Source organism: Ovis aries, chromosome 8 (assembly GCF_016772045.2).
Source record: "Ovis aries strain OAR_USU_Benz2616 breed Rambouillet chromosome 8, ARS-UI_Ramb_v3.0, whole genome shotgun sequence".
Classification (NCBI taxonomy): domain Eukaryota; kingdom Metazoa; phylum Chordata; class Mammalia; order Artiodactyla; family Bovidae; genus Ovis; species Ovis aries.
The window spans coordinates 49,645,812-49,667,845 of NC_056061.1; the positions used below are offsets into that span (position 1 = coordinate 49,645,812).

A 22,034-nucleotide genomic window follows, 5' to 3' on the forward strand; every position below is an offset into this window, starting at 1 on the left:
TGAAACACTTTGTTCAGTTCGTGGCAAGATACCACCACACTGGCCTGATTTTCTTTGCTTTGCTGGTTGCTGGCCCAGTCTTTCTCTGAAGCATGCCTAGAGTTGACCTGGGGCTCCTTGCCTCTGCTCATACTCACTTTGGTGAGTATCAACTCCTCAGTTGATGGCATCACCATTCAGAAGCTTTTCAAAGAGTCCTGAATTCCCCACATCCTTCATCCAATCTTGATTTCCATCTAAAATCTCAACCATGTCTACTACTACCCTTGTAGGAGGCATTTGTGTCTTGGCCTGGATTATTTCAGTGACCTCCAAATTGGTATTTGTTTTGCCTCATTTGTGTCTCCTCACCTATTCGAGTCTATTCTCATAGCCAGTGATCCTTTAAAGGTCTTTCTAAACAACAGACTGGTTCCAAATAGAAAAAGGAGTACATCAAGGCTGTATATTGTCACCTTGCTTATTTAACTTCTATGCAGAGTACATCATGAGAAACACTGGGCTGGAAGAAGCACAGCTGGAAACAAGATTGCTGGGAGAAATATCAATAACCTCAGATATGCAGATGACACCACCCTTATGGCAGAAAGTGAAGAGGAACTAAAAGCCTCTTGATGAAAGTGAAAGCAGAGAGTGAAAAAGTTGGCTTAAAGCTCAACATTCAGAAAATGAAGATCATGGCATCTGGTCCCATCACTTCATGGGAAATAGATGGGGAAACAGTGGAAACAGCGTCAGACTTTATTTCTGGGGCTCCAAAATCACTGCAGATGGTGACTGCAGCCATGAAATTACAAGACGCTTACTCCTTGGAAGGAAAGTTATGGCCAACCTAGACAGCATATTAAAAAGCAGAGACATTACTTTGCCAACAAAGGTCCGTCTAGTCAAGGCTATGGTTTTTCCTGTGGTCATGTATGGATGTGAGAGTTGGGACTGTGAAGAAGCTGAGCGCCAAAGAATTGATGCTTTTGAACTGTGGTGTTGGAAAAGACTCTTGAGAGTCCCTTGGACTGCAAGGAGATCAGCCCTGGGATTTCTTTGGAAGGAATGATGCTAAAGCTAAAGCTCCAGTACTTCGGCCACCTCTGCGAAGAGTTGACTCATTGGAAAAGAGTCTGATGCTGGGAGGGATTGGGGGCAGGAGGAGAAAGGGACAACAGAGGATGAGATGGCTGGATGGTGTCACCAACTCGATGGACATGAGTTTGAGTGAACTCTGGGAGTTGGTGATGGACAGGGAGGCCTGGCGTGCTGTGATTCATGGGGTCACAAAGAGTCAGGCACAACTGAGTGACTGAACTGAACTGAAAGGATGGCTTAGACGGCTTCCTACCTAAAAAAGACCTTACAGTGGTCTACGCCCATAACTTTCCTGCTCTCCACCCCACCTCATTCAGTTCTGAGTTTCCCTCTTGCTCACTGTGTGTCCCACACTGGCCAACTTCACTGTTCCTCCAGTGCAGCTAGCGTACTTCCCTTAGGACCTTTGTTATTGCTGTTCTTCTTCCAAAAAATCATGGCTAAATCTTTTTATTAAAATGCCATCTCAGGCAGCCATGTTCAGCACGATCTGCTTCCCTTTTGCTGTTTGTTTTTTTTTTTTTTTTTTTTAACACTGTATAATTGTTCTTTGCTATTTATAGAATGCAGTGAGGGCATAGATCTATGCTCACTGAAGTACTGCAAGTGCTCCAACAGTGTCCCATGATACATGCTCAATAAATAATCTGTGAACAAATCAATCATACATTCTTTACCTAGATTTTACCAACCATAGTCAAAAATGAAACAGATGATTGAGGGCACATCTCTGAAGGGGGGCTGGAAATGCTGAGGAAAAAATAGTGACCTAGTTGTTGTGAAGATACACTGGAAAATGTCTCACAACAGAAATCTAGTCTTTGATCACGTCCATTTGGCAAAGGCTCTGCTTATACCCTCATTTCAGGGACCACTAGATGACCCCGGTAATTCCAAGGTGTCAAAAGCCTCTTGTGTTTGTGTTTATACATTCATTTGCATCATGAATTCCTTATTTTCCAAGTTGACAGCCCTTTGTGCATATGTACATGTGTTTCAATTCTGAATAAGAAATCCTAGTATCTCCTAGATGAAGATAAGACATTTAATCTATCTGAACTAATGCAACTCTGGTAATTATCTCAAGGCTTTGTCGGGCGAGACACTCTGCTCTGGCTTGCAGTTGATTCTTTATTTCTGCTACGTTGGGATTTACTTTTCTTTTTAACCCTGGCAACATTATGACAATTTGTCTGGGGGTACATTTCATCTAGCATGTAAAAGTTTTTGAAGTGGGAAGTGGGGAAGGGAGGGGTTATCCATTAATGTCATCTCAGCTCACCTTGTTGCCACAGGGCTAAGGAGCCCTTTATACTTACATAATACCTCCTTTTACTCTAGAATTAATGAGGCTTAAGTTATATATTAAGTCTGTTTATATTAAATTTGTCCTCTAAACACACAGACCTACAAGTGCATAGTTCTAAGGTCTTCAACTATAATAGTCCTCACTGAATTTGGACTTTTCCCCTCCCAGTCATATTTGCATGGTAATTTTGGTATGTTAGTATACTTAAAGACACATCCCAGAATTCTCTTGGAACCAGAACATTAAATAATGAACTTGAGGTCTCTCTGTTTCACTATCTTGATATGAATTCTTATTATGGAAGACATTCAGGTGTCATTTCATCTGAGCCTTAAGGGTTGATGTGATTTGTAAAGATCTTTGAGGCTCTTAAGACTCCATGATGGGTCAACCTGAAGTACAATATTTACTGCCTTTAATCAGAAAGCCAAACAACTTGAGACTTTTTAAGCTGTAAGACTAAAGGAAATGGGGCAGTAGAGGCAGTTTTAGAACCTCTGGAGGAGAAAATCCTCTAGAATATTCATCTTATTACATAATTTACACAAGTGAAGAATACCAGTGCAAGAAACTGGTAGAACAAAAATAAGTATTAATACTATTAGATCACTCAACTGATTCTCCTAGGTAAAGGAATTTATTACATTTATATATTATTCATGTTCAAGAACAATTTATTCATAATTTCTCCATAACTGAGAATTGCAGTTATATTCTGAGAAAGTTTCTAGTTGCGTGTTACTTGTTGGATTTCAAAGTTCTCCAAAGGGGCTTTGATACATTCCTATCTGGGTTTACCAGTCTACTTTTCTGTTTAAACACCACACAGGGATTCCATGCTTCTCTTCTTGCCAGACAATCTTCTTTGAGCCATATGAAAATATGACTGGTCTTCTTAAGCTAACTGTTATCTTTCTGGCTTTGCTCATTTGCTGTCTAGCAGCCTCCCCATGTTAGCCTTGCCACATGGTCAGTCTTCTGTTTGGTAGGCTTTATAAATCCCAAAAGTTCTAATTCAGAGACAGCTCTAATAAATCGAGCACTGGAGGCTATAGCTAAGGAAATTCACCACGTATTTCAGACCCAAAAAAGGGAGTTAAAATCTCAGTGTTAAAACGTTAGTTGGTAAGCTGAAATACAGTTCAAATGCATACTACTAAATTAAACTATAACTCTTATTGGAAAACATTAAGTATAATTAGACTCCACTGTCAGTAAGATACAAGTGGAAAAGTGCTTACCACTTATCTAGTTCTTATCTTTCAAGGAGTATGGAAATTGGTTCCCTGCCAACTTCTTAAACTACATCAATAACCTAAGAAACAGAGAATTCAATAATGATGGTTCTGGGACATTTTTGGTGAACTTTGAAAAACGACCTTTATATAAGTTTTAGACCAAACAGTTTCAATTTGTCTCATTTTAAATTCGAAATAAGTATTAAGGAACAACTTATTCTGGTATGGTATGGTTCTATCTCTAGTGTAGATCTGGAGAAACTAAAAAGTATTCTGTATGCTTACTTGGACGTTGTAGAATTGATTTTAAAAGGATACTGGATAACTTCATTCCTTTCTTCTGAGGTTACAGAATTTGCATCCATTTTTTCAGCAGCTGTCACAACTGTTGCAAAAGCCTTTTGAGAGACAGGACAGAAGAAGATAAAATCTGCTGTTGTCAAACATCTTTTATTTTTTTGCACTTAAAGGCTCTGTATTTTTAAGCCAAACACTGCTGCTGCTGGTAGCTGACATATTTTTTAAAACTGTACCAAATTTCAGGGTCTTAGAACTACATTGATGATCACTTTAAATAAGTACACATTAAAAGAAAGTGGAATGTTCACAAATAATCTTATATTTCAGAGAACTAAGAAATGTGCAGAGAAAAACAAGAAATAAAAGTTGAGAAGCTGAAAAAGTTGAAAAGCATGAGGCTGTCCTGTATCCTCTACTCCCAACCTCTATCACTCAGGAAAATGCCTATTTTTCTTGGAAGCAACCAATTACCATATATTTAAATAGTGACAAGACATACTTCAAATAGGGCCTTTAACAAAGTTAACTTTTAATATTCTGAAGAGGGAAAGAATAATTATTAAAGAATAATAATAGCTGTCCTTTGCCTTGCCGAGTATTCCTTGTACTTTCTGACAAATCTGTTATACAGTTATTCCAATATTTTCTTTTCTTTCATCCAATAAGGGAAATGCTAGTTAATAATATACTGTTTCATCTTGTGGGATAACAGAACTGACCTCAGCTGTTTAGCTTTTGTTAAACATACTAAAATGTACTTATTTTGACCTGGCAAGGATACAGCATCATTAACAGAATTAGCTTGGTTGAGGCATGTGGGATCCGTGTTCTGGGGCTTGGGGAAACTGCTGAGCCATTAGGTGCCTTTTTGGAGAAACTTGCCGAGTGATTTATAATGCTTTCCAAACCAAAGACAGGTGACTGAGAAAATAAGAGATGACCTCCAAAGTACCAAAAGTATAAAAACAGCCCAAGAAAGGTGTCATGGTTGGTTAGACACACAGACAGCATGCTCCTTCCCCCTGACCTACCTCCGACCAGTCCACAAGGTTGATTAGCCTGCTGCACTCCAGGTGCAGTTTATATGCTATGCAGATGTCTGGGGCAACATTTGGAATGCAACCTTCTTCACTTCTCAGTGCTTCATTCTAAAAATAACAGTAAACTAAGATAACTACCTTTCAGAAATCATGAGGAACAAAATCACAAATTAATTAACCTCCTAACCTGAAATTATTAAGCTAATAAATGAAGTCTTTGGTTTCCTTTATTTTGTGAGTTGTATTTATTCTCCAGTAGTTAACTGGTTGTTGGTCAAAATCTCCCTAGTGCCTAGTCACTGGATGGATATTGCCAGGATCAAAAAACAGGAATATTTTTCATTTTCATCATTAATTATTAATCTCTTTTTTCATTTAAATCATATATTATTCTTTACTGAGACTCTGATGCATTTCTGGTTTCCATAAAATTTTATGGAATTGTAGATTTTCAATAAACTGCCACTTCCAACAATGCTAATTACCTGAATTCTAGCAATTACTATACTGTACTAGTAAATACCAACATACCACTACCAGGACTACAGATTGTCGCTCAAAGAAGACTGTGTTGTCAGCATTGCAGATCCTATCCCCCGCAAAACCATCGGTGTTTTTTCAACCTATATGAAATCGACGGTTCTTCTTAAGAAACAAAATCTCTTTCATATACACACATGAATTATCTACTTCCCCAAACTTCTGAAATCACACCAGTTCTCTTCTGTGACTTGATACTAGCCAAAAAAAAGATGGATTTTGTAGAGTTTTAATTCATGGCTTATATAATAAAAATAATTGATATTCTGTGCCTTAAACATGAAATTATTCAATTACCCCACTACTGACATTACTGAAAACCATGATTTACACTTTCCTGCTCAGCATTCTCTCACAATGCTTACTTAGCATGTTAGTTTGCGTGCCCTTTCAGACAGGAAACCAGTACATTAGAACTCTCTTCATAGGTTTTATGGAGTCACTTCTTAAGTATCCTCTGTTGTAAGATTTCCAGGTGCTTGAGTTGATAACTTATTAACAAATTAGCAATTTAATATTAACTTAGCAAATTATCAACAAATTATTTTATGTGTATCTATAAAAACTGACACTTTCAGCTTTTTGAAATGTTTAAAGTGATCATGTTATCTCTCATTGAACTCTTTTGTTTAAAGAACAACCTGGAACTGGCAGATATGTCTGGAGTTTAGGAGTTTTATTTCCAGCAGATTGCTGGCTGGCCTCTACATTCAGTTTTGGAGATACTCTCAGGGTAGATCTTTCTTTGGTTTAAAATCCAAGATGAAATTGCAAAGTTTTTCCTTTTTCCATCAGAAATAATCATTTGGATTTTTTAAAGTAATTTCACTGAGTCACACGGTTTGACCAATTATCTGCTGTTACATCTGTAAGAAGCCTTTCCCTTATTTTCAAGAGTAGTAGCACTATACTCAAGTTACTCCTATGGCCTGGTTTTATTACATGAAAGAGAAGACAATCACACATGATCAACAGTTGGTAGTGTTAGTTCACAGGCTTAGAAAAAAGCCCTCTAAAATCTAAATAGAGTTTTTAAAAATATCTGAAAAAGGTACAACCCTGAGCTGCCTGCTCCCTGCTCATTAGAACAGCAAATTTACACTAAGTTACATAAAGCCTGGAATCTGAACTGAACTGTCAGAGAAATGTCCGCTTCTTACCTTGAGGTAGTAATAGGGGTTGTTGAGTGCGGTGTGGAGGGCTATGCGAGGGGCGGCATTCAGGTGCTGGCGAAGGGTGTGGGCAGAGCTGAAGTACAGCGTCTCGTGCAGAGGCTGGGTGTCTGGAGGCAGGAGGTACTCTCTGAAACCGTCAAAGTCAGGTATCAGCTTTTAGATGAGCACAGGTTCATTTTCAATATAATATTTTTGTTACTCTTCTGTGGAGGACTGAGCAATTTACTTAAAAAGCAAAATCAACAACAACCAAAACAAAATAAGTATAAATCTAGTGCTGCTGCTGCTAAGTCGCTTCAGTCGTGTCTGACTCTGTGCAACCCCATAGATGGAAGACCACCAGATTCCCCCGTCCCTGAGATTCTCCAGGCAAGAACACTGGAGTGGGTTGCCATTTCGTTCTCCAATGCATAAAAGTGAAAAGTGAAAGTGAATTCGCTCAGTCGTGTCTGACTCTTCGCGACCCCATGGACTGCAGCCCACCAGGCTCCTCCATCCATGGAATTTTCTAGGCAAGAGTACTGGAGTGGGGTGCCATTGCCGTCTTCAAAAATCCAGTGCAGCTGTCCTCAATTCCACCTCTTCCATGTAATATTGTTTAAAACTTCTACTCTCTGGAGTAAAGGAAACTATATCTTAGTTCTGATTCAAATCTCTAGGAACAAATGTATACAAATTACATTTTTGCTCAAAATCTTTAAGGTAGCATTTCTTAAAGTGTCAATGAATACTTCCTTAAATTATTTAGGAAACATGTCATATTTCTTACCACAGCAAACATTTAACTCTTGGCAGTGTTAAACACAGGCCTCAGACCTGGAATTAAGAGTTTAGGAAATCTTTTTGGATCATGGAGATATCTCTCATAGAAGAAAATATATGTGAAGTTTTTATGTGTTAGAATTCCTCTTTATAAGCAGAAAAGGCTAAAGTTTCACTTCAGAGTATTAAAAAAACAAATCATTTATCATTAAAATTTCAGTTACTGAAAAAAATCACTAATTTGAGAGTCTTCTGTCTTATTTGACTAGGTAATAAACCAATTTTAATGAAATCTGAATTTTTTTTAAAAAGCATTAAAAACTTCACTCAATATATAATAAGTCTGTCAGCCGGTCTCAGCCATGAAAGTACATGGTTCCTGGGTGGCCCAGTGGATTGCAAATCAGAAAGGGGAAACTTTGGCATCCATAACCCAAAGGCAGAGTAGTAAGTCACAAACTCGATTAAAGCAGTTAATTCACAATGCCTTCATAAAGATTCCTGGGGTTTAGCCAGTCCTGGGCCTGAAGTATTTTGGTCACATGACAGATTTGTATCAGCTCTTTTCCCACCAGTGCAGGCAGAGCTAAGCAGCTTCTTCAGCCCATCCACCAGGGAAATTACTCTTCTTTCCAGTGTTCTGGCTTTCTCCCCCCCCCCCCCCCCCCCCCCCCCCGGAGAGGATAACACTGCCTAGAAAAATCCCATGACACCTGCTCCACCTGCGTGGTCTGGCTTTGAGGAAGAGAGGAAGCAGAGAGGGTCCGAACCATATACATATCATGCCCCACCAACTCCATCCTGCCCATCTCAAGTGCCCCAGACCCCCTGCTCCAAGATGCTGCTCCTTCTCAAGTCAACTGGATCAGGTGGTTTAGCTGTAGCCCTGGGAATGGTTTCTGTGATGCCAGCTGCCTACCTGGATGGCTGGCTACCCATTTGTAGTTTCTGACCACAAACTTTTCCCATCCGAACCTCAGGCTGTCCCCAATCATCATACATGATGGTCATTAAAAGATCATCCTGGAGTCCCTACTCTGTAATAAGGACTGGAAATCTAGCAAGGCAACCAAAGCAGGTCAGTTTCAGAAAAGAGACTGTCTCATATTTGTCCTTCTCTCCCTTTTTAAAATCCTCATATTTAATGTTTAGAGATTCAGGTAATTACCAACGTCGATGAACTTTTTAGATGGGTATCTGAAGGACTTCCATCAGAGTCTAAATATTTGCCTGTATTTTGTTTCCACTGGACTATGTTAGTTGCACAACAGTGATAAAACATCACCATGTATTAGAATTCTTAATCCAAATACAAATATGGAGACTGGCACAGAAATCAGCAGTGAGTCTGGCACTGGAACTCTACATGACGCTCAGATCAGAGTCTACAAGCAAAAGAGGTGGTATGAAGGGAACTGGTATGACCACTTTAGTATCCACAAGGGTTACAAAGCTGAAGCTTGCATTCTGGTGAAAACAGTTAACTCAGTGGCAAGTTATTCTCATTTCTCAGTAGTTTCAGCAAAAGCTGCTCATGGTATACTAGGAACTCTGCTTGCTTCTTGGAGTCTAAAGGTTGTTATTTATCTTTTAAGGACTCCTTTTCTCCAGAACTCCAAGCTCTGTTGTAAACATCTGTGGTGTGAGCCTTGGGGACAGTGTGGGGAAATGGAATGGGCCTTCTGTCAGATGTCAGCAGATTGCGGTTGTTTGACTTTGCACAGGTCACAACCTCTCTCTGGGCTTTAGCTGCCACATGACTTGGTCCTGTATAGCTCTAACATGCTATGCAGTCCTATCCTCTTCCCTGCAGGGACACTCAATCTTGGGAAAGATAATAAATCCTGGTATGGAAATTTTTGTGATTTCACAACACAATGCAGTTCAATCATGGTCAGTTTTATTTCAGTAACTACTCAGAAAGGTGAAAAGTCAGACATATTAATTAGACCAAAGGTCATGAAAAGGGAATGGCTGGTTGGTTGCAGAGGCTACAATTTGGGATCTGTGGGAATTCAGGAAAGAAATGACATTCGACCTACAAATTATGCCACATTACACTGTAAAATTAGTTTTAGCAACTACAATGGTCACAACTTGGGAAAAGAGAACTAGGCACATGGGTCTAGAAACTGTAAGCACAGGAAAGCCCGGTAGGGCAAGGTTAATTCTGTGAGTTCTCCAAGGTCATTTTTAGCCAGGAGGTCACTTTAGCGTTGCACTGTATCACTTTTATGTGACACATTTCTCTCACTTTAACCTTCCTTTTGTCACACTTGGTTGATCCTTTTGACTTCTGCCCTGACATTAGTAATTTCTCCCCAGTGACCAGGAACAATGACTGCTCCCACACAGTCCTGGAAAATGGAACTGTTCACTTACAAGGACAGGTAATTTATCCGAAAACCACTCTTCATCTTCAATAGCTGAATTGCTTTTTTAGTACTTGATTCTATTCAGTACCCAGTGTGCTGCGAAGACTGAACTGCCATTAAAAAATAGGATAAGCAATGATAAAGAATAGTCCTTTCCCTATTTTTAAACTATTTGATCATTTTATTTTTATGACTTCTCACTTTTTTTTCTAGATGGCATGTCCCAACTGCAGGTTAGGTGGGTGATTTTACAGAGCTGACTTTTGGGAAATTCAAACTTAGAATGATTTGAGTTTCTCAAGAAAGGGATCATCTTAAAATACAGGTAGGAGTGGTGTACTTCTAAATGGACTCTGAGTGCCTTTCTCAGCATACACTGGTGCTGACATGATCATGAGCTGCACTGGTCTCCCTTAGAAACCCTTCACTCAGAATAAAATAGGGCATTACAGCTTGGCTGGGCTGGGTTGTCTGTTTTCTGGGCTTGGCCGAGATCCAGCATGCTCTGAGCAAAGACGCAGCAAGGATAAAGCACAATGAAAACACCTTGTTACTAGAAAGGGGAAAAATCCTTTTGTATTTCCAACCCCACTTCCCCTCTCCACCATCAGCATAATGATCAGGGTTAAATTTAAGCCTGCATTCTATTCAAGAGTGAACTAAGTCATCTGGTTAGCTGCTTTAATACGGATGGGAAAGGAATCGACATTACAAGTCTAAGCTGCACAGAGGGAGGTGAGAAGCATAAAGCCTACACCAGAAGAGTCCCGCACTGAATGAAGACGACTATCACACCAGTGTCATTTGGGCAAAAAGCCTGATTTCTAGCTCTGAAGAGCAACAACAAACTCACCTCACCAGACTGTCAACGAAGCTCACAACTTGTTCTCTGAGGACTTCAAACTTGGTCTGCCTCTTACTGGTACTTCTTAACTCCTTCATTTCCAGTAAGGACTATGGAGGAAAGAACAGACCTTCTCTGGTTTCGGAGACAGGAAGCCCCTCAGAGGGGGAGCTCTGTTGCTCAGGCAGAAGCAGTCAATGCCTTCCGTATGACAGGGTGTATAGAGACAGAACCAAATCAAGATGGGTTGTGTTTATCTGTCATCTTTAAGAACTGGGAAGAATCTCTCCTCCTAGGCGTATTGCTTCAAAAAAACATCAAGTGACTTTTCAAGGAATGAGGAGATGGGCAGTTTACTTCATTACTGTGTTATATGGCAGTGCGCTAACTAGCCACAACTCTTTACTTCATTTAAGAAAAGGACTTCCAAGAAGAAGAAAAAATCCTTGCTCTTTGCCATATTAACAGGATGGACTCCATGTGTTTTGTTTTGCTTAGATTGATGTTTTATTCTATGTGATCATAACTTGGGATCATGGTACAGAGAAGGTTCTTTATTTTGCCAACCAAGATCCTAAAGTGAGAACTATCTGAAAAAGGCTATATTGGACACACTTTATGGATCAATATACATTAAAAAATAAATAAATCAAGGAACATATATAAAATTAATGAGTTAGTCTCTTTGGAGTCTCAATGTGACCAAACTGAAAATCAAATACATCAGATAAATAATCAGATTTCTTTTTGCAACCATGTTCTCATTTTCCGTTATTGATATTAATTAATTCTCTTTCTCCCTGAGGCTATCAGAACAGGTTCTATCTTTATTGGTTAGTAAGTTCCAGATTTCTACAAGGAGAATGAAGATAGCTATGGGGTAAACAGGATGCTCAATTTATAAGTGAGTTACAAAGTCTGCTTTATTCCTAGCTGTGATTTTAAAACGGAAAACAAAAACATCCGGGCAGAGCTAATCAAGAGCACACAGGAGCATCAGGGGATGTAGCTGGAAGGAAAAGAGAGTGATCTGACCTTCTGAAGATGATAGAGGTCCGTCTTCTGAAGCCCCTTTGACTGCAACTGAGAAGTATCTTCTTCCTCTTTGGTTTCTGCTTTTAATACAAAACCGATATACAGCAGCTTGGGTAAATCCACTCAAGAGAACAAACATTTCTACTACTTCAAGGGGAATAAAGTTTCATCCTTTTTCTTTTTATAATGTGGCAAGAGATCAAGGTTCCATCAGATAAATGATCTCTTCCAGAGACTGAAGGTCAATAAACATTACGTAAGTTATGCTACAGAGAGGTCTACTGAAAAAAAGCAGCTACTGAATTTTAAAAATGTGACCACAATGAAAATAAACTCCTCCAAACTGACAGGAAAATAATTTGCAAATGTTTATATTATTATAAATAGCTTTTAAAAAAAGTAAAACTGTGTTCCTCTGACTATGCCATGATTGATGTAAACAATACAAACCAACACCCTGGCAAACTTAGCCTCAATCTTCTGATTCACTGTATTTGACACAATGCTACTTACATCTAAAATGGGCAGTACATAAAAGTTTTGAGATAATCTATGAAAACACAAAATGCAGCATGGTTCTTTAGCATAGGAAACAGAAAACTATATCTTGTAAAAGGTGTAGTTGTGTTTCTAAAGATCATGAAACTCTGAAAGCCTCTTCCTGGTGCAGGGCAGGTTTTGGAATCTCACTTTCAAGGCTTATTTGGCCAAACCTAAGATGCAGCTGGAGAATCTGCTTTGTTCTCAAAGAATAAATTTCTTTTTCAGCTAGTGATAATTCTTGGTTCAAGAAAGACATGATTTAAAGTTAAAACACCTAATAAACTCTTTATCTGATTTCAATAACATGTTGCAGAGCCTTAAAAATAAATCTCATGACACTCTCACCTACCAAACCCTCCAAATGTAATTTTAAACCTAAACTGTAATACGTAATAACTGTCAAGGAACCAGAGATAGCATATAGTCAAATATTACTACTGGTCTAGTATGGGAGGGGAGGGTTAATTTCACTTTATTATTGACAACATGGCGCTTTTGAAAACAGAGAAGCACAATTTATTCAAGATACCGGTTTTGCTTCAACTTATAAAATTCTTCTGAAGAAGACTGTTATCTTAATTACCAACCTTCCCATTTCTAAAAGCCACATTCCTTTATTTAGTATTAGCACATCACAAGATTTGTTCGCTAGCTTATGTTACACAAATTCTAATTAAAATGATTATATCTGCAATTTCATTCCACAAAAATCCAAGTCCAATTTTGTAAAAGATTGAAATTTAGCTAATTTATCTTATATTCTTCTAAGTCTTCTGCCCTATTTATATGCTTAAGGGTGGTCCCTCACTGTCCTAGTGACCATAATTAGGTGGTGACTGAATCGGAGAGAAAAAAATAATGAGATGGTAGTTAAGAAATACGTGAGCTCTAGGCTGGATGCTATCCTGGGTGAGATCTCAATTCAGAGGCTTCTCTTCCTGGGCTTTAGTTTCTGTTGCAGCTGGACTCAATAATCTCTGTGATACCAGTTTTGAGTCCTTTACAATGTTTATGATTTGAAACTGGTTCAGCTCACTCTTGTGCAAATGCAGTATAGAGCAAAGCCTGAGCATGACCTGGAGGGAGCCCCTGTACTGTGGGGTGGCCTTCCAGTCAAGCAGACTGGCTCTTTCATCTTCCACTGGCTTCAGCAAAAGCAGTTTCCTAAATCCAAAGGATTTCAAGACAAAGGAACACTTGCCAAACACAGGAAAAATTGACAGAGACATTCCATGTGAAATGTTTTCACCATGCCATGTCCAATCTATGTGCTTATACGCACCAGATTGTTTCTTTTCCCAAGGCTCCACTAAAATTTCCTAAATAGGGGAAAATAAGAAGGGCATAGTCATTTTGTTTTACCAAAGGAGTACCATACTTTGGTGCTAGAATTGAAGCAAGAGAAGAGCCCACGAAAAATTAAACGTCAGTATCAACTCATGGAGCCCCCTTAGAACAAAGAAGTCCTGGTGCATCAGAGCACAAGACGCGCTGCCTGCACACAAGCAGGCGCTCCAGCATTCAGCAAACATACCAATTCCTGTACAGATCATGCAAGAAAAGCAAACTGTGCCCTCCGACACTGAGGAATGACAGGCTGCTGCAATTCACTGAGGACTGAGAGATCCAAGCTTTGTAAATCTGATTAAAGCAAACCTCAAGCATATTTTGGTAATCAGCATACCAATGAGCCTCATTGCTGGGAAAGCAGTTCACAGCTATTAATTTTCAGGCTTACAAATACTTTATGCACTGTTTTTGAAATCTATAAAGAACTGATGAAATGCTTAAGAAACAACATCTAAAAGGAGTTCTTAATTATGATGCCCTTCTACTCCCTCTAATCTTTATTTCTTTTTGCTGCCTTTTTTTTTTAAAGGTGAGTGTTCCAAACAGTCCATCTGGAGAAAGTAATATTTTTTCTTGCCCATTTGACAGTTTTCATTGTTTTAACCAAAGCTGGAAGAGAACCATTTGGCCTAATTGTGATTGTCCAAGATGTGCTATTCTGAGGCTTGGTATACTGACTGATCAAAAACTCATTATCTCTTCATCTTTCAGTGCATCAAAACACGGGGTTTTCCATGTTATTCTAGTCAAATGACTGTCATAGCCAGTAGAATTGGCAAGATATTATATTCTCACCATCAAGGCTCTGAAACTGGGCCAGAAACTCCTCTATTTTCTTTGCTGTGTTGCCAAGCTCCTTTGCAGAAGAGGACTGAAAAACCTTGAAACAGTTCTGAAGCATGGCCATCAGTTCATCCTTTGCCAACAACCTAGAACAGAATCAGTGACAAGAGATGTAATATAACTGGAAAATCAATATACTTAAAAAACAGTGCTTACATATTAAATGTTTCTGCTCAGAAGACAGTGTAAAATCCTTTATTTGTAGCTACCAACTATTTTTGGAGAGATTTTCCTCAATGGCTGTGATATTCAGAAGTACCGAAAAGTACTCAGAAGAGTTCTCAACTTGAAAAGTTGAAGCTCAACTTGGAAAGTTTACAAAGAAAGATCTGGGTCTGTAGCCTGGCTCTGGCACTTGCTATTATGTAATAAAGAACATGTTACTAAACATCTTTGATCCTTGGCTTCCTTGTCTCTAAAGTGGAAACAGGAACTCACAAATTTCACAAGTGAGATGGAGCCTTAAGAACTCAATGAGAAGATGCAGCTGAAGACTAGCACAGTGCTTATTTATCACACAGCAGGCACTGGAAGTTAGTTTTCCTTTCCTTCATATCTAAATGTAAATTAAGAGACAAGAAACATCCATTGAGGATATAACAACACATGCTAAATGAAAGCTCATTTGAAATGACCAAAAAGTGTATCAATGATTTCCTTATTATCAATTTGGCTAGGTTTTATGTCTTCTATGAGCTTTATTAACACCAATCAGTAAATCTACTGAACTTTAAACTGGTAGGCAACTGCGTTTATTCTATAGCATAGGTAGAATGATTGCACAACTCCTTCAAGGTCATAGAGAAAAATCTGTTAGAAATAGAGAAGGGGACTTTCCTGGTGGTATTGTGGGTAAGAATTCGCCTGCCAATTCAGGGGACACAGGTTCGATCCCCGGCCTGGAAAGACTGCGCACGCCATGGAGCAACTAAAGCCTGTGTTCCTGGGTCTACCCTCCAGGGCCCACTAGCTGCAACTACTGAACTCTGTGTGCCTTAGAGCCTGGGCACCACAACAAAGAGAAGCCGCCACTTGCTTCAACTAGAAAGCCCATGCATAGCAACGAAGACCCAGCACAACCAAAAAAATTAAATAAAATGAAAGAAAATTTTAAAGGAAACAGAGAATAAACACATATTCTAAAATTAAGATCCTGTTTTCAGGGTCATTACTTAGAGGATCTCTCCCCTAAGATCACAGTAACAGGACAGTGATTACCAGTTCTTAAATTAATCAGGAAAAAACAACCAAATTCAGAATCTGAGTGATTCTGTAAAAACTATCTTATGTTTGAAATTTTCAAGGTAAAAAATTAATTTTTCAAAATAAAAATTTAATATTATTAAGTTAGAGAAAAATAAAGCTAAGTAGACTATGATTACCTAGAAATTAAGCTGATTACTTCAACTAGAATTTAAACCCAAACCAAAAAAACAAAGCCCCACCACAAAGACTCTAACACAAAAACAAATGAAGAAAATAACCAATAAATGTAGAAACTGAGAGGGGTGGACAAAAAGTAAACTTTTTCCTCATTTTAAGAAAAAATCTCTTCCTCATTCTACAGCAATGAAATAATTATCCAAAGTGTAATCTTTATTTCTGAATGAAAGGCAGTTAACAGGTTAAAGAAAACCAAGCCAACACATTAAAATCTTGATTACATTTGAGATTATTAAAAACTTCTGGCTTCCTATTGCCCAGACAGAGTCAAACTATGATGAGAAGACAGTTAACTCAAAGTCAGACACACCTGAACAACCTGTCATCCCCGACCTTTAGCCCCACTCAGACGGATGAGAGACTCAGATGGACGAGAGACTCAGGCGAGAGCTGCATTGCCAGGCTCCAAGTAATCACAGGCACTGGCTTGCTGGCAGGGCTGAGGAAATGCTGGTGGAACCCACACCAGCCACCCCTGAGGACTGACTAGCTTCTCAGGCCACAGGCAGCCACACCTCTTACCCCTGGGCAGCTTACAAAACTGAATATTGAGAAGGGTGAACCCTATTATTCATCTTTAGGATGCAGGGAAAATGGCATTGTGTCATATAATTTTGAAAGCAAACTTTACTAGCCATAATTTTTAATATGACATTTGATTGGAAAGGGTGGCTCTTTCATCTCAGGTATAGAAGACTTCTAGAGATTGGGATACTTATTCCTCTTTTTATTATTAGCCAAAGACTATGTTCCTATTGTTTCCAGAATAAGAAATGACCTTATACTTTCTTAAGTACTTCCAGGTTTAATAAAAAATAAGACCTGAAGTAACACTGATTAGAGCTAGCAATGTGATCAATCCAATAAAATTATTAATTAAAAATTTTCAGTTCAGTTATTTATATAACAAACGAACAAAGATACCTGCTATCATCGCTACTCTTCAACATCATTCATTCTAGAATCTATTCTATAACGAATTAAGAAAAAAGAAGCAAGTGGTACAAATATAAGCAAGGAAGATGAAATTTATTATTTGCATATAATATGACTGTAGGGTTAGAACGTCTAAGAAAGCTACAAAAGTATTAACGCATATAAAAAGGTGTCTGGATATAAGGTAAATACATATATGTGTGTATATGTACACACACATTAATATCTTACAGGTGAAAGTGAAAATCCCTCAGTCATGTCTGAATCTTTGTGACCTCATGGACTATACAGTCCATGGAATTCTCCAGGCCCAAATACTAGAGTGGATAGCAGTTCCCTTCTCCAGGGGATCTTCCCAACCCAGGGATCGAACCCAGGTCTCCCGCATTGCAGGCAGATTCTTTACCAGCTGAGCCACAAGGGAAGCCTAACTATGGAAAAAAAGAGCATGTTCAAAATGGCAACAAAAACTATAGAGTGTTATAACAAATGTGTAAGACAGCAAAATATTAAAATCCTGAATAGACATTTCCAGTTCTAACCTTCAATACTGTAAATAAATTCATTCCAAATTAATCCATATCTCAACACTTTCTGAAACAAAATTCCAGTGGGCATATTTTAAAAGCCTAAAGAAACAGTCTAAAATTTATCTAGAAAAAAAATTCATGTTTCTAAAACTGAGGAACAATGTTTGTATACTTGAGTATGTGTAGTGGGGCTACTAATATATCAAAAGGGATACATTACAGTGATTAAAGTCAGATGGTACTTTGTACAGAAACAGACCAACAGAATGAAATAAGGGTCTACAAAGAGAGGTATATATGAGAATTCGGTATATGACATAATGGTAGCACTTCAGATCAGTGGGGAAGAGATGGGAGTATCAGAAATAACTAGCTTGAAAAAAACTGACCACTACCTCAGCATTTTTCAGAAAGAATAAAAATGTGAATGTGGTGTGAGAAATGGGGAAAGAACTATTCCATCAATCATGAAATACTAGAAGAAAAATGAAAGCTTTTTAAGTCTGATAATATCCAGCATCAGCAAAGGCGTGGGGAAACAAACACTGATACATTGTTGGGGCAAGTGTACTTTAATACAATTGTGTTTATATTTTGGACTCAAAAATTCTATATGTGTACTTTGTGAAAATAGTTATACTAATGTGCAAACACAAACTCACCCTCAGTGATAACTGTAACAATAGATAATTATAAACAACCTAAACATATTTCAAACAAGGGACTAATAAAATCAAGTGCTACACTTTCAAAACAAGGGATACTTTATAGCAGTGATAAACAATGAAGTAATGCAAGTGATGACAGCTAATATTTCTGAGCACACAATATACCAGGCATCATTTGATCTCCACAACACTGCATGATACAGATACTATGATCATGTTAAGAAACGAGAAAACAGAAGCACAGAAAACTTAGGCAATTTGTCCAGAGTCTGGTAACTGGCAAGCTGGGCTCTGAACCCAGTCTGGCTTGGCATCTATGCTTTTACCAACGACATTATAGAAGCACCTTAAGTAGAATACTAGGTGCAAAACAAGTAACTACAATGATAAAAACCAACCAGACAAACCCAAAAAACAACAACAAAAAAATCCAAGCTGTGGAACACTGTATATAGTACAACTTAACATGTTTGTACCAGGAAAAATCTCAAAGTACAAATTGCCACCAGCAAGTGACTGGCTTTTAGAGTTATGTAACATAAGTATTAATGTCAGAAAAGTAGCGTTATGTTCTCATTTAAATTACTTGCCACACAAGTGGAAGGCAAGAACAAGAAGCAGAAGATGAAATCAGAGAGAGGGAATGCAAGGCTAGATCACAGAGTCACTGTATAGATTGCGATTTTACTGAGTGAAAATGGGAGTTTTGAGCAAAGGAGGGACATGATTTGACTATATTTCATCTCATGTCATCTCATTTCGTTTTCTGGCCACACCATGCCACCTGCAGGATCTTAGTTCCCTGACCAGGGATTGAACCCAGGCCCTGACACTGTAAGTACAGAATCCTAACTCCTGGACTGCCAGGGAATGTCCTTATCTGGCATATTTTAAAAGGATTATTCCGACTTCTATTTTGAGAAAAGCCTGGAAGGGAGCATGCATTGAAGCAAGGAAGTCAGTTAGGAGGTGATGGCAATAATCCAAATGAGAGATGGCAGTGACTTGGACAATGGTGGTACCAATGGGAAAGGTGTTAAGAAGAGGTCTGGTTCTTGAAATATTTTGAAGGCAGAATGCAAGTTTTCGGCTTTGAACAACTGGAAGGATAGAAAGAATGCGGGAAGATTCTAGGTTTCCGGGGAAAATCAGGCATTCAGTTCTAAACATGCCAATTCTAAGATATATACAGATATCCAAGTGGAGATGTAAACAGGTAGATGGACCTAAGAGTCTGACACTCAGGAGAGAAGTGTGGGCTTCTGATTAAGCCCTGAGGGACTGCAATGTTAGGGAGAAGAGAAATCACCAAAGAGGACTGAGGGGGAGGAGCATGCACTGAAGTATGAGGAAAACCAGAAGAATCTAGGCCCTAGAAAGTCATTAATGAGGAGTGGTGAACTGTGTTAGATGCTGACAGTAGGTTAACGCAAATGAAGACAGAATTGACCATGAGACTTAGAAACATGAGGGTCACCGTGGACCCTGACCGAAAGCGTGCCGAAACTAAATCAGCTACGGAAAGACTGAAGGGAACCTGGAGGCAGTGTGAGACACTTCAAACTGTTGTGAATTCCATCTACATTTGAAACAGAGTAAAACTGAGAAGAAAATACTGTTGTCCTTACTGTACTGTGGGGGATGGGTTCCAGGACTCCTGCAGATACAAAAATCTGAGGATGCTGGAATCCTTTATATTATATGGCACAGTATTTGCATATCTCCTACACATATCCTCCTAGATACTTTAAATTATCTCTAGATTACTTATAGAATCTAATACAATGTAAATGCTATGCACATAGTTGCAAATACAATATGAATACAAAGTAAACAGCTACCAGTGCACAGTAAACTCACATGCATTTTTCCCCCCTGCTTTTTGGAACTTTTTAGAATTTTAAAAAATATTTTCAACCTGTGGCTGCTTGAATCCATGGATGTGGAACCTGCAGATATGGAGGACAAACTGCATCAAAATTTACAAGTTTTAAAGTCAGCACACCAGACCAGTTTGAAGTAGGGGTCCCTAGCCTCCAAGATCTAATGTCTGATGATCTGAGGTGTACTAGTAACAGAAATAAACTGCACAATAAATGCAATGTGCTTGAATCATCCTGAAACCATCCCCTCGACCCAACCCTGAATCCGTGGAAAAGTGGTCTGCCACAAAACTGATCTCTGGTGGCAAAAAAGGTTAGGGACCACCACTTTAAAGACAAAGAAAAAATAACACATCTAAGACAGGTCTCATTAGTGCTGAAAAAGCTATTCTATCTTGAACCAACTTGATTAAGTGATTATATCACTTTAGGGTAAATGGTTCAAAAAAGGCTTGTGATACTTAATGTGTTAAAAGTTTTATAGCTTGTTATTAAAAAAAAAAAAAAAAGTTCCCTAAACTAAGATAGAAAGAGAATCATTTAGCAACCATTAAGAGCAATCACCCTGAAGAGCAATAAGTGTTCTGTTTCATCATGCAGAAAGGCAGTCATTTCTGGTTAAGTACTAATTATATAAACATCTGATTGAGAACAGGCTAGAGGAGAAACTGGTCAATCCATGGCTAACGCAAAGATCTTCTGAATAATGAGTTCTCAAGTTCTAGACAGACACTACCAGCACAGCTTTGAAAAATACTCAAATATTAAAGACTCAAACCTGCAAGTACATCAACAAAGACCAGAAGAAAGCAAAAAGAAAAGGCTTGCCAAAAACACATTCACAGAGACTGTCTTCTTCCAAGACAATATAACAAAGCAATCACATATGATCGTAACAAGTGAAATAGAAACCAAAATATGCCTAATTCCTTCTAAGCCTTGATATTTCATATTAGAGGTCTTTTCCTCCAAGAAACAGAGGGTAACTGTCCAGTCTACTAGTTCCTTAGCGCACTAGACCTTACCCAACACAGGCCTTATTATCCTGTATTGTACCTGTCTGTCTACTTATCCACCTTAATCTCCCTACTCAGCCAAGATTCAATGTGGGTAAGGACCAGGGTCATCACTGTCAACAGGTCAATGACTCCACATACAGAGTATTAAAAACATTTTTTGAATGGGTAAACAAGATAGTGGCCATGCAGTGAAAAAGAATTTCACGACCTCAGGTGAAGAATAATTTCTCTATTTTCAAATTGGTTCCTGGAGGGAGTACCCTGAAGTCACAGGGCTCATGGAGCACCATGCTCTTTGCAGCTCAGATGGTAAAAAATCTGCCTGCAATGCAGGAGACCGAGGCTTGATCCCTGGGTCAGGAAGATCCCCTAGAGAAAGGAATGGCAACCCACTCCAGTATTTTGCCTGAAGAATCCCATGCACAGAAGAGCCTGGTGGGTTACAGTCCATGGGCTCACAAAAGAGTCGGACATGACTGAGCAACCAACACTTTTACTTTCAAGCTTTTTGTACTATGTCAAAATGAGTCAATTCTACCATATGGTTAGAGACACTTCTGCAAGATAAAATACGTAAATACTTTTACTGATGCACTACAAAGGTATAACCCTGAAATCAGAAGTAAAGCTTTCAAACAGTTTAATTAGCTATTTCTGAATTTTTAAAATTAATCATTTCTTAGCTACCCATTCATTTTACTAGCAGAAAGGTGGTAGTAAGCACTAAATGTTTAATAAAGAAAAACTTAAAACACAAATGCAGATCATTTTTCTATCTGTTGAGATAAAAACCACAGCTCACTATTAGCAGTAGAATACCTTGGTCTAGTTTTGGAACTAATTTGACACCAACTGCCTAAAGCCATCCAGCTTCTTTTTCGGCTTCATTTCTTCTCTCAATTTTTTTGTATTCCTTTCTTATTCTCCATTATTATTTAGAAGCACATTTTTCAAAGTGTGGCCCCTAGACCACCTGTCCAAATGTAAAGTGCTTCTTAAATTCTGATTTCTGCTGACCATTACACTCAAGTTTCCAGCAGTCACACTCAGAATCTTTGGGGAGAGGGTAGAATCTGTATGTTTAATGCTTCAGCTGATTTTTACATGCACTAAAGCCA

At 38.6% G+C, this 22,034-nt stretch overlaps 1 protein-coding gene across 8 annotated transcripts in view; it reads right to left on the reverse strand.

Annotated features, from left to right (window-relative positions):
* Positions 1-3,010: 3,010 nt before the first annotated feature.
* The window catches only part of ORC3 (origin recognition complex subunit 3), a 70,839-nt gene continuing 51,815 nt past the window's right edge, over positions 3,011-22,034 (reverse strand). For 2 of the 8 annotated variants that reach the window (XM_042253412.2, XM_004011285.6), the window contains exons 14-20: positions 14,390-14,523; positions 11,702-11,778; positions 10,676-10,776; positions 6,671-6,812; positions 4,962-5,078; positions 3,949-4,028; positions 3,011-3,434 (exon numbers count right to left, since the gene is read on the reverse strand). In XM_042253412.2, the coding sequence (XP_042109346.1) occupies positions 3,329-3,434; positions 3,949-4,028; positions 4,962-5,078; positions 6,671-6,812; positions 10,676-10,776; positions 11,702-11,778; positions 14,390-14,523 (757 nt within the window). In that variant the 3' untranslated portion in view covers positions 3,011-3,328. Of the gene's footprint in view, positions 3,442-3,948; positions 4,029-4,961; positions 5,079-6,670; positions 6,813-10,675; positions 10,777-11,701; positions 11,782-14,389; positions 14,524-22,034 lie in introns of all 8 variants that reach the window. The other 6 variants (XM_042253417.2, XM_042253416.2, XM_012182800.5 and 3 more) reach the window with 3 other exon arrangements.